Consider the following 18,383-nt stretch of genomic DNA (forward strand, 5'->3'; position numbering starts at 1 on the left):
CCAAGAAGAGTGGGCTCAACATCCTCAACAACTCCTGACGAGTTATTGACGATAAAGAATTCAACTCACTGCTGCGTGATGATTTCACGACCTGGGGCGTGACTGGGTGTTTTTTATTTTTACATTTCTGTGTTTTAATTCAATTAAAAACATATTTAAGGGTGTCAATAGGTAATGACTAATATCTTGTTGTGCGTCCGATTCTAACACACAAAGAGGGTGGACTCAATTTATACCATGTCTGCACCTCCATCTCACCCACAGGGGTAAAAAAAAAAAAAAACACGAGCGCACACTCGCGCGCGCGCGGCTCTCGGGTTTCTCTCTCTCTCTCTCTCTCTCTCTCTCTCTCTCTCTCTCTCTCTCTCTCTCTCTCTCTCATTTCCTCCCTGTCTTCCTCGCTCGCGGACAGTGAAAGCTGCGCTGACAGCTCGCGGTGGGTCGCGCGCGCGGAGATTCACAATATCGTGACGGAGCTTTTCGGGCGGAACGTCGTGGACCTTTCCACGCGAGTTTAGAGGGTCAGTCGAAGCCCTGCAGGTAATATTTGGCTTCGTTGTTTCAGCTGTTTCAGCTCACAGAAAACATTTAGCCTGAACTTGAAGTCTCAGTTGTCACAGGAGTGTGATTTGGACGTTTCCTGAGGGACACGTCCAACTATTATACTTTGCGCTTAAACTCTAGTTTAGCTCTGTGGCTGCCTCATATAGAGGCTGTCAGTCCTGAAGAATAGTAGAATAGTTATTTTAAAATAATTTTAAAAAAAGAGAGACAGCAATGGTTTGCTTTTTTTAACAGCTGGACCACCAACTTGTGGTTTATGTCAGTAAAACAAACAACCTCCTGCAAGTCACAGGCATTTATTTTAGCACATGTCTGGTGCTGGGTTATAATTTCCCTGTTGGGCTGCCAGCCTCTAGAATGGTGTGTGTGTGGGTGTGTGTGTGTGTGTGTGTGTGTGTGTGTGTGTGTGTGTGTGTGTGTGTGTGTGTGTGTGTGTGTGTGTGTGTGTGTGTGTGTGTTGAAGCAGATTATGGGTATTCATTTTCAGCAGTGCAGTTCTTTGTACAAGTACATACTCCTTCCACTTGTTCACATTTTGTCATGTTGTCTGGTCCATCTTGCAACCAGAGGATGCAAGATGGACAAACAAAAGTTATTCACTTTGTTTTACTGATTAAGATCTGAAAAGTGCGTTGCTCATATGTGGTCTGTCCCTTGTAAATCTGGAGACCACAGAAAGGTGAAAGTGTAAAATATTTTTGCAACAACAGATTGTCTTCGAGGAATACTTGATTTTCCTAGAAATTCGGATCGACTTCCCTGCCGATAGCGCACGTTGCTGCCGAATCCATCTTTCTCCTAATTGGAATGTTGTGTTCAGGATAATGTGCAGTGGTTTCCCACCACTGGTAGCATTAATCAGTGAAGCCAGCAAATTAAGGTTTGGTTTCATCTGACCAAAGCACATCATTCAACATGATGATGTAGCCCCTCCATGGCTCTTGGCAAATAACAACCATGACTTCTTGTGGCTTTCTTCCTGCCACCCTTCCATAAAGGCCAGATTTTTTATTTGGGTAGAGGTTTGAAAAACATGCACTTCACTTATTATTATTTTAACTACAAATCAGATATGCATGAGCAACCTCCTCAGAAAGCTTTCACAAGGACCTAAGTGCTGGCATCAGGGCAGGACTGGAGAAAACACACAACAGTTTTCATATAAACAGACTCTAATCACCCTCAGTCTTGACCTCAGCTTCACCAGACAGGTTACACCCACAACACCCTTCTCTTATAAAGCCCTGAGGTCTCTACTGAAACTTTGCTTGCTTGCATGCTTTGCAGCCAAACATCTAAAGCCACATCTGAAGCAGTAAAGCGGTTCACACGTAGTCACACCAGCTTTGGGGTCCTGAGAAAAAGGGAGCCAAACTTGTATGGTAAAGGGCAAAAAAGCTTCAGCTTCACCTGCCTAGATTTGTCTGAAATGCATGTGCCACTCTGTCTGTGTGACTACGCGCGAACAAACAGGGGGCATCTGAGTTTGTGGCAGGATCAAATGTCTGTCTCAACCACTTTACTGTAATTTGATTAGAATCAGGCGTGTTGTTAGCCACATCTCCTGTAAGGGAGATCTGCACTGGAGAACCTTGCAACCTGTAGATTAGAATGAAAACAAATGTACGTATGTTTTTACACCTGCGCTTTTTTTGTGACATGTCATGCAGGAGTATCTCAAGCCTGATCACTTTCTTTCAGATGCTGGATCGCCGGTTGCAGTTGCAGATCGGTTGTTAGCCATCTGCCGGGGGCTAACATGGAGCGAGAGGGCTCATTTAGGAGGTGAGACCACAAACATTCAAATTCAGCTTCACCTCAGCTCCCGCTGTCTCTGTCCTCGTGGACGCACAAAGACTTACAATAATTCACATTAATGCGCATGCATTCCTGGATGACCTCATTCGTGCATTCACTCTTCTTCTTCCTTTGTTCGGTGATTAGACTGCAGCCTTCCTGTGCAGAACAGGGGGCAAAATATTCAAATGTGTTTCACTTCCTGCTCACATCAGAACATTTTTGTCTTTTGCAAATCCAGAAAAGACACTTTCTTCCCCACTTCAGTTAACATGTCTAGACAGCGAGAGCAACTCCATACTTATTTTTGGTCTTGGTATCTATTTATTCTCTGAGCTTGACAAAACTGAAGTGTGCAACTGAAGTGTGCAAAGTCATGGTAGCTGTATGCATGACTTTGAACCATCTTTTTTGAGAAGCTTTGCATAGTTTACCAAGTCTAGTCTGCGTCCAAACATGCACACGGCTCCTGTTTCCCACAGTGACCTATTTATGTGGACTAAGATCCGCACCTTCTCTCCTTTTCCTCCACATGCTAATTCATTATATAGCTTTGTCTAACTTTACTATTTATTGCCGCTAGTGTAACAAATGTTTCTAGGTGTAGCACAAAAAAAATTGCTTGCAAGCGTTTTCATGTAAATATTTCTGAGTAGCCAAATTCATCTTTAGCTTTCATCTGTAGCTGAGAAAAATTGCTTTAAACGTATTTCAAATAGTTGAGTGGCAGTGCACAGCAACAGGTAGGGGAGGGGTTTTGCTGCATTAACTCTTCTGCATGTGGCCAGACAAAATATAGGTCAGTTTCTCATTAAAAGAACTTGAATCTGCTGGAACCCCATAATGGAAAACATCAGTGGGTTTAATCTGCTGGCTTTAAAAATGTTCCTTTAAAGTGCAAACCCACCCACAGCCTTTAACATCAAAACTGACTTGAGTAAAGCAGCTTGAGTCCAGCTTCTTTCTCTGAGTCCTGCTCACAGATGGACAGAGAGATAGATGGAGTGAAACACGTCACCTTTAAACTCTTCCCTCCCTCTTCGGTAGCCCTTGAACCTCAAAGAGTTGCTTTGTTCCCCTGGCACAAAAGCTCTCATGGTCACATGGGCACCAAGCTGACACAGACTGGCAAAGGGACAGAAGCTCAGAGAGGTAGAGTGGCTCGGGACGAGTAGCGCTGGGAACTTTTCAAAACTGGAAAAGGGGAGTCAGAGGCGCTGCTTCCATCCAGATTAGTGTGACTCACACACATCCAGTCATGGAGTGGGGATATCTGATACTCTTTTATGTGCTTGAGTAAGTATATATCATCATGTTTGTGGGAGCAGAAGATGGATTTGTGTTTCTCTTTTTTTTCAGTTTAGTAGTTTCTACGTGATCCGAATCAAAGGAAATGTTTTTTCATCGTCATGCACCGGCTCACACTCTTCAAGCACCACTTGAGATACTTGACTTTCTTCTTTTTGCACACTTCGTACTTTCTTCTAATTTTTCGAAAGGTTTTCATTTATTTGTTTTATTCCTCTGTTTGTCCTTCAAAGCGATGTCCTTTGAGTTTCAAACAGGTCCGTCAGCTTGTGTTACTAGTATCAACCATCCTTTAATAACTGCCAAGCTGGCTCCCAGCTTTTTAATGTAGTTGACTCTTTTCTTTAAAAAAAAATAAAAATAGAGCATAGTAAACTTCCTGAAGTTTTTTAATTATTAAACCAACAGAACTGTAAGTTTTTTCAAAAAAAATTTCTCAGCATCATTTGATTTTTTGCAGAAAAAAACTATTAGCCTTACTGCTGTTGAAGAGCTTGGAAGCCGTCGCTAATAATTATTTTACTCAGACTGCTGACACCTCAGCATGATGCTGCCACTACCTCGATTTCTCCAAACACGCAGTACTTCGCTGAACCAAATAAATCAGTCTTTGCTTTATAAAAGTTTATCCGTGGTAACTGTATCAGCTTGCAATCTAGTCTGTCTACAACTTTTGCTACTCATGTCCATAAATTTATCTATTTTTTGTTTCCTTCCTGCTGGATCTCAAGGAGCCTCCACAACAAGCTGCGGCTGGGCACCGGCTCGTCCTCCAGCCTCACCGACCTCTCGCAGGCGAAAAGTTCATCAGGAGGTGGGGAGAAAGGAGGGTCGGCTGGGGGGCTGTCAGAGGAGAGCGGGAGGAACAAAGAGACTCAGCAGAGGAGGGCCGGAGCTAATGCCACCTGGAACAGGTCAGCGGATTAGATATTCATCATGTTTACTCTGTTACTTTGAAATGTGTGAAGCTCTATTTGCACAGAGAGAGAGAGAGAAAAGAGGCAATATAGGAAACTAAGCAATATGTAAAAATATTCCATGCCTTGTTGTTTTTATTATTTGGAACACAATTTTGTTTTCCAACATATACTGAGAATTGTTGGACCTCAACCTCTAACCTCAAAAGTTTATGATGTTGGAAACTTTTCAGCTAGGTGTGATTTTCTCAGCAACTACTTACATTTTTATTTGCTGTCTTCAGCATCCACAATGCGGTGATCTCGGTTTTCCAGAAGAAAGACCTGGGAGAAAATGAGCTCTACATCCTGAATGAAGGCGTCAGGTACAGCCCTCTGTTGCAAGCATACTGCACTTCTTTAATTGTGGCCGATTTTTATTTGACATACATTTACTGAGCTGCATTGGTGTTGCCCTCAACTCTTCATTCAGACATTTGCACATACATGATAACAGTAGGTGCTCCCACTGAAAAGGAAACACCTTATGATTATTTGATCAGATGGGAACAGACAGGTTAAGGTTACACAGGGGTCACTGCTGTTTACTTTCAATGTACCTGAGGGCTGCTTATGTAGTGTTGTTAAAACTGTGTGGTGTAAATATTAAAGCACACAAACAGGTTTTCTCTGGTAACATACAGGTACGCGCAATAGTCAGAGCAACGTCTGTCCTTCTTGAAACTAGTGGTTTTAAGATGAGAACATACAAAGATGTCCAGGGGTTATGAATGCTTTTGTAAGGCTTTAAAACATGGCCATAACTACGCCATATGACAGTTTCAATAAAGATTTTATAGTCGCCAGATATGCAGTGTTTGAACAGCGATTTCACATGTGAGCAGTTTAGCAACCATATTTTTCTCTATGTGCCCATGTTCTCCATTTGTCAGGGGTGAACCAGCTTTTTGGGATATTGCTTTAGCTCCTGAACACAAAGTGGGCATCTCTGCTAATTCCTGAGACTGTTGCTGTTTGAACATTGCAGTTTACTTCTCCATCTGGTTTGTTTTTAAATAAGAACCAACCAGTGATGCGTGTGTGTGTCTTCATGCTTCATAAGCCCTTGTGTATCTGCATTTTATAGGCAGCTGCTGAAGACTGAGCTGGGCTCCTTCTTCACAGAGTACCTGCAGAATCAGCTCCTCACCAAAGGCATGGTCATACTGAGGGACAAGATTCGCTTCTATGAAGGTGCAAACTACTTCTAGTTGAACGTAATGATGAGTCAATCAAAATAGCAGCACTTTCAGCATGCGTGTATTTATTTTTTTAACATTAGAACTATAAATTGCTGATAAATTGTATTGAAATGAACTCTGACAACTGCAGACCAAATTTTTATCTTCTGAAAACTTCAAGCACTTGCATTGCGGTTAGTAGAGTTCAGTGACGGGCATCGCAGAACGGATAGATGTCATGTCATCACTTCCCTCTTTTGAGTGGCGAGTTATGATATTTACAGATGGTGAGGTCGGATAAAAAACACACAAAAAGGGACTTTTAGAATCTGACACATTTTCTAGGCTCAATTGTTTGTTGAAAATAGTCACTAAATTTTTAGAAATTAAAAAAAAAGCTTCAAGGAAGGTGAACTTCAGCTTGAGCACCATTTTACACTGGTTCAAAAAGCTTTGAGAATATGTTAAGAGGTACATTTTTAGTTGTCAGACCTTTGATGACTGAAGTTGTTTTAGTTTTTCGTTGGTTCAAAAGTCTTGTTCTGCTGGCAGATTTAATCTATGAAAGTTTGCACCTTAACAAACTTGATTGGAAAATCAAATTTGTTTGGGTGTAAGACCTGCTTTCAGACCTTTAAAGCAATGGTTTATTGTTTTCCTTTAATTAGTAAAGCTGTCAATATTTTTGATAATTTGCATAACTTCTGGAGAAGTACATTACAAATAGCTATGAAACAGAAAGTCTCCGCCTGAATGTTCTTTGGAAGAATTGTCTCCATTGTAAGACATCTGTGTCGTCTTGCTTTGATTAACAATATTCGCCGTAGCCCTGATTCATTTCAGGGAAACTCCAAGATCAGTGTTTTATCTTGTTTGGTCTCAGATAAGGACTGGCAGGGGAAAATAATTATTGACTACAATACCAGATGCTGAGTTTACCTCATGAGTTAACCATTAGTTTGAACTGGGAGTGTATGGCTTTATCTCTCCTTGGAGAATTTTAATGAAGGACATTTCCCGACACAAACACAGAGTTACTTCAAAGACTTTGAAAAGACAGGAGCAACACAAAACAAAAGGCATTGGTTCCTCCTGTTGCTGGTTAACATGCAGAGTAAATGTGAAGCAGTTTTAAACTGACAGAAATACGTCTTTGACTTTCAGCATTGTTGTCACAGAAACATAGGCAGGAAGTGATCCTTTTACGTCATTTCATCTAGATGGTGAGAAATTTAGGATAAGTCAAACCACAGAAACCTACAGACATATTGTTCTGACTAGACTTAAAGTGCCCAAAAATAAAATTATGTACATAGGAGTGGGAGGTACAGTGTCTTGCAAATGTGTTCATAGCCTTTGAATTTTTCTGCACATAGTCACTTTGAAACCACAATTTTCTGTGTATTTTAGGGGGATTTTATGTGATAAAGCAGCACAATGTAGCACACAATCTCAAAGTAGATAATGTAGTGTGCATACAGGGAGACGAAAGCAGAAAATAATAAAAACTTGGCATGCAAAAATAATTTTACTTTCTTACTATGATACCTAACTTATATTGTTGCATGTTTATCACCTTGGCTGCATTCAAGGTCAGAAGCTGTTGGACTCCTTGGCAGACACGTGGGATTTCTTCTTCTGTGATGTTCTGTCCATGCTGCAGGCCATTTTCTACCCTGTGCAGGTATGCAAATTCTCACACATGCACATGTCCCCTTCTAGTGACAGCCTTACTGTTATAAGAGTTTTTTTTGTTTTGTTTTTTTGCTTGTTTGAAAAGGGAAAGGAGCCTTCAGTGCGTCAACTTGCTCTCCTCCACTTCAGGAACATCATCACCCTCAACCTGAAACTGGATGAGGCATTGTCTCGACCTCGAGCCAGAGTTCCCCCCTCCATCATTCAAATGCTGATGATACTACAGGTATCTTCTTTCCTTGTGAAACCTTATTTTAAAATAAGTTTCAGCTGTGCGAGCAGGAGAAGCGGACTAAATAATATTTTTGAGAAGAAGAGCAGAGGTTAGAGGATGAGGGAGTTTTTTTTTTTTCTTTCAAAGAGATCTCAAAGGAAGTAATCTCAGTGTGAACACAGAATGGAGTTGTCTTCCCATGACTATTTAGTCCCCTCTGCACTCTCCCTGCAGGGAATTATTCATGTTTACACTAAAGCAATGACAACGCCACAAAACCAGAACAACTGTCAGTATAAGCCTTAGCTTTTCTGACCTTTGCTTCATATGAATAATATAGGAAAAAAAACATTAAAAGAGTTTTGCCTCAAAAGTAGATGAAGCTGCATAATTAAATCATATGTGCTATGAACCTTTTGGAAACATTTCTATGGTTAAATGTGACAATTTAAGCCAATTTTACATGTTGCTTTTATGGTGTCACAATTGGCTTACTCTGCATTGTATTTGAGCTAAACTTGTGGTTTTGCATCCTTACAGTGCTTTAAAAACATGATTAGAAGTTCCTCAAACTATTAACTGAATTTAATTTAAAGAGACTCTGGAAGAACAAGAATTTAAAGGCCTGACTCAGATCTCCCATTGCTGAGGACTGATAAGACAAAAGTGAATCTTTGTGGAAGGTGTGCGTCCTGTTACATCTGCTGTTAAAGTAGCTTTGCATTTCAAGAAAAGAACGCTGCGCCTAGTCAAGCAGGGTAGTGGTACTCTGGAGGTATGGGAGGCAGTTTGCTGAGTAAGGAACTCCACTGAAAACTGCTTCAGAAGAATTTTTATTGGGATTTTTTTCTTCCCCTTGGGAGGCAATTCTTCGTAAAGTTTGACCTATTTGTTTTCACATTAGAGTTTATAAAGCTATCATTTTACACTCTTAGTTGTCAAACAGTGATAAGGTGGTTTACAAATACTATATAAAAATCTTTTTTTTTAACTCACTGATCCTTTATTCTAAAAACTGAACTATTTGGCCTTTCTGTTTTAAGCCTGGAGGAAAACCGTCACCCCCTGTGACTGAACTGCTCATTGTCATGCAATGACCAGTACAACTTGTGTTGCATGTGAAAAGATGTGTAACACTGCAACACAGAAGATGGCAGAAAGCTGTTGTTTCTCAGAATAAGGCTAAAAAAGACTAAAGGAAAACTGAGCTTTAATGTAAAATGCAAAGGAGAATTGGTGAAAAATCAGGAAGACTTTAAAAGAAATGCATTTCCTCAACAAAATTGTAAAGGGCCTTTGTTTTTCATGAAATTCATAAAATGCAAACTGGAAATTATATTTTAGTTAAAGCTAATGCTAACTATGTGTTTCGTTTGCTGTTAAAATGGTTAAATTTATAGCTTGTTGCTTCTAGTTATCTGATATTTTTTTTCTGGCTGTTTGTAGCATAACAGTTTGATTTGATGGTGTTTCTTCAGCAGAAGAGGAGTTTACTTTATCTCGTTCCTTTAATATCTGAACTGGTTCAGTCATTCATTAGTGTGTCTCCAGTTGTTCTGGGGACTTTAAAAACATTTGTTACGGCTTCCTTCCTCTGCCACAAACTTTACAAATGTTTTCTCAAGTAAAAATAGGTTTGGTCTGATGTTTTCTGAAGTGACTTTACAAACCCTAATCGATGTTCTGCTACTTTGTGAAAATTGTCCCTTTTTTCCTTCATTTTGTCAGCGTTGAGTATTACAACGTTGTCTTACTATTGTGAAATAGTAGTAAGTGTTAAAGTTAAACAAAAAGGTCAGACTCGAGGAGGTAATAAACCCCCTGGTTGTGTGAATAATTTTGATTTTTAAGTTACCAATTTGTGTTCAACATTGCAGTTCCTGACAAGTTCTTCTTTGAGGATCATTTAGCTGTGGTGGGTTCAACTAATCGGCAACTAAACATGTTTGAGTTTTAAATATTTCCTGTGCTTGTGTTCTCTGCATGTATGAGAGTCTGTATTTCTTTGTGTTTGGGTTAACATGTAGTGACTCATTGACCCAAATCTGCTTCTTCTACATTCAGACACAGAGGTCACACAGGCATCCAGGAAGAACGGTAGACACACATAGAAAGTAGTGTATTTTTGCTTAATCCCTTTTTTGTTTTTCTTTAAAACCAAGGGACGGAAGAAAGGAAGGAAACAGAGCAAAAAGTTTAGGTTTAATTGTGAATTTAAGATGTCTTTGCTTCTCCTTGTTCACATCTGATGGTAATTTTCTCTTTATTCTTTAAGACCACATGACGCCAGTTCACTGACGTGTACTTTACTCATGTGGTTTTGATCTTTGTGGTTTTCAAGCAGCAGCTCAGTGATTCAGAGTATAGAAACTTGATTGATTTTCTCAGGGAGTTCAGTTTTGCAGCGGCAACCTGGTTTAAGTGCGATAATTTTTGTTCCATTCCTTCAATGGCTTTTATGATTATTGTTGAAATCAGCAACAGAATCAACTTTATATTATAGATTAACTTTTTGGCTAAGCTTCTAAGTCACACAGAATAAATTTGTTTGCTTGTTTTATTCTTTCATTGAGCCAAACATCCCAGAGGTTGCAATGTTTCCAGTTAAATCGTAGTGTCTACTTTTCTCCATAAGAGAAATAATAATTGAAGTACATTTATTATTTATTATGACTGAAAATAAAACCATTAGTCATATCATCTCTGGTATATTAATCTTTATCTTTGGTGTTGAAGTTATCTGTTGCTTTTAAAAAAATAAAAAAATAAATAAAATGTCTATTATTATAATTGCTGCTTTTGTTTTTTAACATGATTGATATTGGCTAAAACGAATCTGTAAAATGTTAAGTTCTCTCAAGACTTTAACTTTTTTTTTGCAGGTTTTGTTATCATCTTACTAATCAACTTTGTTTAGAAAGGGACAAAGCACAGCTCAAACATGAATGTCATGTTTTAAACTAAGACCCAAAAGACATCTCCGATGCTTTTTTTCTTTTAAGAAGATTGTGCGACACTCCAGGAAGTCACATTTCAGTCTTTATTCTTTTACTTCAGAATGTTTTATTGCTTTGTACATTTTCTGACTTCGCTTTGTGTTCCTTTGACCCAGGGAGTCCATGAATCCAAAGGTGTAACAGACGACTACCTTCGTCTGGAGTCTCTCATCCAGAAGGTAGTCTCTCCGTATTTGGGGACTCATGGTTTATACTCCAGAGACGAATCCTCCAATTTGCACTGCTCATCCTGCTTGTTAGGTATTTTCGTATGCTCTTTTCCACGGCACTACATACTCTGTATTACAAAATGTCTTCGTTTCCCTCATTCACTGTAGAAAAGAAGTTGCAGTACTCAAGGGCTCCCAAACCACACATTTCTCCCATTGTGAAGAATCCAGTGGTCCGCTCTAAGAGCTACAACGTTCCCATGCTGACTCCTGTTGTTGAGTATGACATAGACTCATCCTCAGGTGGCAACACCGGCATCAGACGGCACTCCGTCTGTGAGATGCCCTCTTGCATGGAGGAGAGCAGCTCAATGAATAAATGCGCTGCTAGGATGACTGATGACATCAGCGTTTCAAACTCCTCCACAGCGTCAACCACTTCTGCTGCACTGACAGGTAAACCAAACAGAAGTTGTCTATTTTTTCTTTATTGTGCTTCCCAGAAGCAATCACACCCCTTGAACCTACCAACACTTCGTCACGTAAAATCCTCAAATTCCAATGTGCTTCATTGGAATCTTATGTTACATACCAACACAAAGAACTTCTGTATTGTAATGGGAAAATTACATGTTTTCCTTCCTTTCTTTTATCCTTTACGAGCAAGAAATCTGAGATGAATACTTGCTGCAATTACAGCGGGAACGGTTTTGGAGATCTAGAGACTTAACGAAATTCAGTGTTTCGCAATTCTCTGGAAGTTTGTTCCAGGTTAGAGGAGAATAAAAACTGAATGCTGCTTCACCGTATTTGGTTTTGAGTGGGAATGCTGAGAAGACCAGAACCAGACGACCTGAGAAGTCTGTAAGGTTGATACTACGCCAACAGATCTTTAATACATTTTGGTGCCAGCCCATTCAGTGATCTTTATACTATCAAATTTATTTTAAAGTCTGTTATCTGAGCCACAGGGAGCCAGTGGACGGACTATAGAACGGGGGTAATGTGCTCTATTTTCCCATGTAGAGTGAGAACGCAAGCAGCTGTCTGAGTTTTAAGCAGACCTGTAAAGACACTACTGCAGTAATCAGTTTGAATAAAGATAAACACATGGACGAGTTTCCCAAGATCTTGTTGGGACATTAGTCCTTTTGATCTTGGAAATGTGATTCAGGTTTTAGCCGTTTAAATTGTTTTTGTGTGTGTCTGATGGTTCAAGTTGGAGTCCATTACTACATCCAGATTTTGGGGCTGATCTGTAGTTTCTAGCTGTTTTATGACCTGACTGCTAGAGGTTTTACAGCAGATGTATGCCTGAACTCTATTTTTCATTAATGCTCTCTAACATGCCTCTGGGTCTTTCACTCAGTAGCTGCATTTGATTAAATTATTCTCATTTTGGGTTTTGAGTGAATAAGTTGTGGATTTTTTTTTCAGGAGTGTGGGAGCAAAGGGAGCTCAATGGAAATGCTTGCTAAACATTTCGGATTTTAGCTGTGAAAGTAGTTGAAAATCACGTACTGTTTACCTTCCATTGTTATGCCACTGTGTGTTGTACTGTCATGTTTTGGAAAGACTTCAACAGGTGTGAATACCTTTATGAAGCACCTATCATTAAGGAATCTCTTTAGCAGAAACAAAAAATCATAACATAATCTCTACACTGTTTGTTCAGACACTTTAACATCCAGTCAAGACCTCCAGCTCCGAGACGACGACAGCCCCTCCATGCTCCACCCTCTCAAACCACAGCAGCCCTCTCCAAGCATCCTCCCCGACCCGTCTCCAGCTGAGGACGCTCATTGTACTGGCTCGCTGGAGTTTGACTCTCTGTCATCCTCCAAGGTTCTTGCGCAAGACACGAGTTCTGGTCCCAGTCCGGCGTCCAGCATAGAGATGACGGCAGACCACAACACAGAGTCTCTGGACTCGGAGCAGGAACCAGACGGGATCTTTCTGGACTTCTCGCACCACTGCTCAGGGGACTGTGATGGGCAGAGTGTCGCCTGACACACACACAGGCGCACACAGCTCATTATTTAAAGCGTTAACACTGCTGAGCCGTGAGAAATTTTCCTTGCACTATTTGATGTCCTTAGTAGTTTTCTAAAGACTCTAGAGATTCTTTCAGACTGAAGTATTTTTGTAAGTTGATCACTAAATACGTGAGGCATTTTTGACCCTAATGTGATATTATCTTGTTTTATTATATTTAAAATCTGAGTAAAAAAAAAACCAAGTAATTATAAAATTCAAACTTTATATTTATTTTTTAAGAAAAAACCTCAAACTATTTTGATAATTGTTTGTAATTCTCTGTGTTTTCAAATGTTAAACTCTTACATCACGACCGTGCCTTTTGCTGGATTAACTTTCTATTCAAAAACTACAGTCTTTTACATTTGATCTGTGAAGAGTTTTAATGTCTAATGATTTTATGTAACTGTCAGCATCTCTATCAAAGTGTCAATTTAGTCCTCGATAAAGTGAATGTCACTGCAAATTTGTGAACCTGTGAAATCAAATTTTTTATTTGAGGATATGCGTTTCATTTACCTCAGAAGTTGGAAATTGGAGCTGCGATCGACATCACATCCGAGAGTACATAGTTGGAGAGCTTAGGATTTCAACATAGCAACACCAAAGCACATAGTTTTAGAGTTTACTTTCCTTAAGTAATACACCCTAGCTACAGACAGTCACAGTTTCTCCCACTTTCAGAGCAATAAGTCCAACATTTGGGGGTGCGCCAATCACTGATAAACTAAATGTAACTATTTTTAAGTTCGGAAATCAGTTTTCCTGGGTTTTAAACAAAATTTAAAAAATCTTTTAATTCAACTTATAATGCTTAAATCTGTTTGAAAGGAAGAAAGGGATCCATTTATCCAAAGGTCCTGTACTTCTGTTTGGTTTTAGAATAAATCACAGCACTAAAACTGTTTTAAACAACCTCCTTGTAATGGCTTTATTTCTATGCTAAGTCTCAAATCTCCATTCAGCACACAGACTAGGAGATTTCATTGGAATTTGAATTGGTATAATTTGTATTTATGTGGTTGATTCCACTTTGTGTTGGTTCACAGCATATTAACCCACTACTTCCAGTATCACACATGAATATTCACTTGGATCCCCTCTGTATAATGTGAACCCCAATGTGTAAGAGAAACTGCATATAATGTTGGCGTATTAGGCAGGCTCACATTGTTTCTGTCTAATCATGAATTGAAACGCATGCATTTCTGGGATTTATGGTAAAAGAAATGATCACTTAGTGTTCACTTTTTTATAATTTTCTACAACTTAAGTGACAAAGTGTAAAAATGTCATTCACAAAATTTAAATATGTCTCCACACACAGATAGAAATATAGAAATCGATAGGTAGATGTCGATAGATATCGATCGATAGATGTTCATTTGAGATTCTCCTATGTATGGAAGCTTTTGTCCCATCCCATGTGTCATGTGACATAAGAGAATGTCACATGACACATAAGCTTCCATACCTAGGTATGGAAGCTTATTTCCCATCCTATGTGTCATGTGACCATAATCACATGACACAGCCCCCCTTGTCATCGGGGGTCAAACAGGCCTTTCATGACCCTACATTTCCCTGAGCAGTGCATAGCTTGTAAACTTAAGAAAGGATAAACCAATCTTAAAGCCCATTAATTCTCTAATGGGCTTTGTGTTTGCAAGCATTTACTGCAAAGACAAGGAAACGATTTGTGACCAAATGATCTCAGAGGCCCAACATTCAAAGGCTCTCCTTCTGCTGGTCATTGACGTCAATCTGTGACGTAAGATCCGGAGATTGAATGCGTCAGAGAAGTGTCACGTGACCAATGAACAGCTGGGCCAATCAGATTCAGGTCACGTGGCCCTTCAATAATCATTTTCTTAACCATCAAATATAAATTATACATAGATATCTAATTGAAAATATAGGTATGTTGATATAGATATCTATGTCTCTAAAGGTATCTATATATAATTGATATAAAATGTATATTTGATGGTTAAGAAAATGATTTGTGACTAAATGATGGCAGAGGGGATCTAGGTCTTTGACGTCAATATGACGTATAATTCGGGCTTCGAGTTTGCCACAGGAACGTCACGTGATGCCAGACACCTGATTGGCTCAGCTGGTCATTGGTCACGTGACACTTCTTCGCATTCAAACTCCGAATCTGACGTCACAGAATGACGTCAATGACCAACAGAAGCAGAGCCTTTGAATGTTGGGCCTCTGAGATCATTTGGTCACAAATCGTTTCCTTGTCTTTGCAGTAAATGCTTGCAAACACAAAGCCCATTAGAGAATTAATGGGCTTTAAGATTGGTTTATCCTTTCTTAAGTTTACAAGCTATGCACTGCTCAGGGAAATGTCGGGCCTTGAAAGGCCTGTTTGACCCCTGATGACCGAGGGGTCTGTGTCATGGGACTATGGTCACATGACACAATGGGATGGGAAATAAGCTTCCATACCTAGGTATGGAAGCTTATGGGAAAGCATAACTTATGGTACATATATATATAGATATATCTATATATATGTATAGATATACTCGGGACCTTGAGGAAACCAGACAGAATCTGCAAGTCTCGACTTTCCCATTTTTAATCTTCTGTTTAGTTTTTTTATATATGTCTGTGTGTAGACATATTTAAATTTTGTGAATGCCATTTTTATACTTTCTGTCACTCAAGTTGGAGAAAATGTAAAAAATGTACTATAAATCCCAGAAATACATGTGTTTCAATTCATGAAACACATGTATATGTTGGCATATTAATGTTGCCTAATATGCCAACATTATATGCAGTTTCTCTTACTTGTATCTGTGTGTGATACCAGACGTCATCAAAAAGGGATGATTAGATGACTAAGATATACAAAGAGGATAGTTTCAAAATAACACTAACAAATGGAATTATAAAAAAAAATCAAAATAAACCAAAAATAACAACAACAACAACAAAACAAATGCCTATTGTTATGGTCTGGCTCTAGTACCATAACAAATACTTATTTTCCACCATATTTTGCAAATAAATTCTTTAAAAATCAGACAATGTGATTTTCTGAATTTTTTTTTCTTCCTTTGTCTCATAGTTGAGGTATATCTATGATGACAATTACAGGCCTCTCTTATCTTTTTAAGTGGGAGAACTTGCACAATTGGTGGCTGACTAAATACTTTTTTGCCCCACTGTAGTTGCAAAGGAATTAGATATTCAAAAATAAATCATAATAAAACAAATACACACAAGGCAGGTAAGTGGAAAGTTGTTTGGTTTTTTGTAAAGTACAATCATAAAGTCATTCTTAACTACGATTGCTTATGGTCCTAGAATTTTTTTCTCCTCCATACATGTCAGGAGCATGCTGTCATCTCCTCAAATATTGAACTACCAAACGTATATTGATGATTAAGAAGAAGCTTTATGCTGACAAAACCCAATATCACAAGAACTAAAAACATTATTTATGTTGAATGTTTTTATGTTATTTGACCATTTTGATTTTTTATTTACAGATCTCATGTGACAGATGCAACAGGCGGTACCGCCAAGGCTCAGTTAAGTTCCCACAAAGTCACACAGACTACGGTTTGTTTATAGATTATATGTTTACACCAATCTACTTTTTTACTGACTTTAGTTCAGTGCATTTTTAGTTTTTACATGTGACATAATTTTTCCTTGACATAAATGGTTTTCCAAAAATGACTTATGAATATTCTTTTATTGAAATAAATAAAATAGTGATTTAATTGTTATGTTAAACCAAAATAAAAATTGTTTGTACAAGCTTTACATTTAGCAAGGTTGCATTGACAGATTTATTTCCTTCTGTATTCTTGCAACAGCAATAATAAAGGAATGACTTTTTCTACATAATCAGAGTGATTCTATTGTAAAACTCGTGGGTGTCCAGATACTGTGATTCTCCTTTGTAGAATAATCCACAGAAACAATCGAGCTCTTTCTCAGTGTCGAACATTTAATTTCTTCTCTGCTGCTTAAGCAGTTGTCACTGAACGTCTGGCCCTTTTCCCCATAGGGTCCTTTCAAAATAAAACATTTCCAAAACATTTGACATTTTCATAATTCCAATTTCAGTCTTACACTTTGAACTACTGCTATGAGGTTTATATCAATGGGATAATATTTTAGGAAAATAGGGAGGGCATGCAAACATCGGCAGGCTAATAATAAGCTGTGCAGGCTCAGAAATTAAAATGCATCCCCAACATGAATAGACTAGTCTACATACATCATCAAACACATTATGCAATTCCATTTCTATGCAAATGACACTGAGATTTACACCGAAATAAAACCGAAAGAAACTAACTAATTCCAATGTTTTGAAAAGCTGTGGAGTGATTTTTGACCTGAAGCTATCCTTCAATTTGCACCTTCTTTGAGTTGCTGGAACAACTCACTTTCATCTGTGCAAAACTGCAAAAAGAAAAAAAAAAAGTTAAAGTTAATCCAATATGGAACTCAACTTTAAATTGAGTTCAATCTCAATTTGAAGTTGTTTGGTGACCAAACAAATAATAAAACAGTTCTTGTTTTTTCTTATTGATTGGCTTTCAATCAGTAAGAAAGAAAATATTGATTAGGAAAATTTTTAAACTAAATGGTTTCATGACTAATAATATAAAGGATGTTCAAATAAATATAAACGTATACCCACTGCATTATTTATGTACTGAAAGACTTATCCTTTTGAAAATAAAAGAAGAAAAAATTCACAAAATAATGTAGATTTCCATTTTACATGTTTCTGTCTCCCATACTTTGCGTTCTGGACAAAAATGAAAGTAAGTTTAAAGCTTTTTCAGATTCTGTAACATGAACTCACAAATAAATTATGTACTAGAAATGCAGACTAATGCATTCTATAGTCAATATTGGATCAGGAAGAACCTCTTCAAGCACAAGAAAGTATAATGTAGCAAATATAAATGTGAAAAGAGACAAATGTTCCAAGACATTATTGGCAACTGGTGATACAACATAGCTTATGAAAACTTTCATTACCTTGGGGCATTCAGTTTTAGACTATTCTAACTAGGGTGTATTTTAAGGTATTATTGTCATTCTTTTAAACAGTCTTATCACTTCTTCTATATATCCAATATTGTCATATCAAAGTACCAGTTTTATAGTTGTACAACTTCAGAGATTACCTTTTGCTGTCATCCTTATGTTTAGAGTAAGTTCGTTTTCATTCATCCGCATTAATTAGGCACAAAAAAATCTCTTATTACTTGTCTTAAAAAGTTATTTTTATTTTCACTCACTTTATTTATTTATTTATTTATTTATTTATTTATTTATTTATTTATTTATTTATTTATTTATTTATTTATTTATTATTTCCCTTTTCCTTTTCCTTTTGCATGCCTTGTTGTAGGCTTAGACGGCCACTGGGGGGCGTTAGTCGTCACTCTCTGGTCCATTGTTTCTGTTCT

General features: G+C 38.2%; 1 protein-coding gene across 2 annotated transcripts; it reads left to right on the forward strand.

Moving 5' to 3' along the window:
- The first annotated feature begins 409 nt into the window (after positions 1–409).
- Positions 410–14,498, forward strand: LOC129375483 (proline-rich protein 5-like). Of its 2 annotated transcripts, none has more exons than XM_055054599.1 (10): positions 410–540; positions 2,266–2,349; positions 4,401–4,583; positions 4,871–4,951; positions 5,713–5,819; positions 7,399–7,490; positions 7,587–7,727; positions 10,828–10,972; positions 11,050–11,337; positions 12,557–14,498. In XM_055054599.1, exons 2-10 carry the CDS (start codon positions 2,324–2,326, stop codon positions 12,889–12,891), a joined length of 1,398 nt encoding a protein of 465 aa, XP_054910574.1. In that variant the 5' UTR covers positions 410–540; positions 2,266–2,323; the 3' UTR covers positions 12,892–14,498. The 2 variants fall into 2 exon arrangements, with proteins under 2 accessions (XP_054910574.1, XP_054910573.1); XM_055054598.1 differs by having other exon boundaries at positions 2,266–2,348; positions 4,391–4,583.
- The last annotated feature ends 3,885 nt before the right edge of the window (positions 14,499–18,383 follow it).

This window comes from Poeciliopsis prolifica, unplaced genomic scaffold (assembly GCF_027474105.1).
Source record: "Poeciliopsis prolifica strain line A6 unplaced genomic scaffold, Auburn_PproV2 SCAFFOLD040, whole genome shotgun sequence".
Lineage (NCBI taxonomy): Eukaryota > Metazoa > Chordata > Actinopteri > Cyprinodontiformes > Poeciliidae > Poeciliopsis > Poeciliopsis prolifica.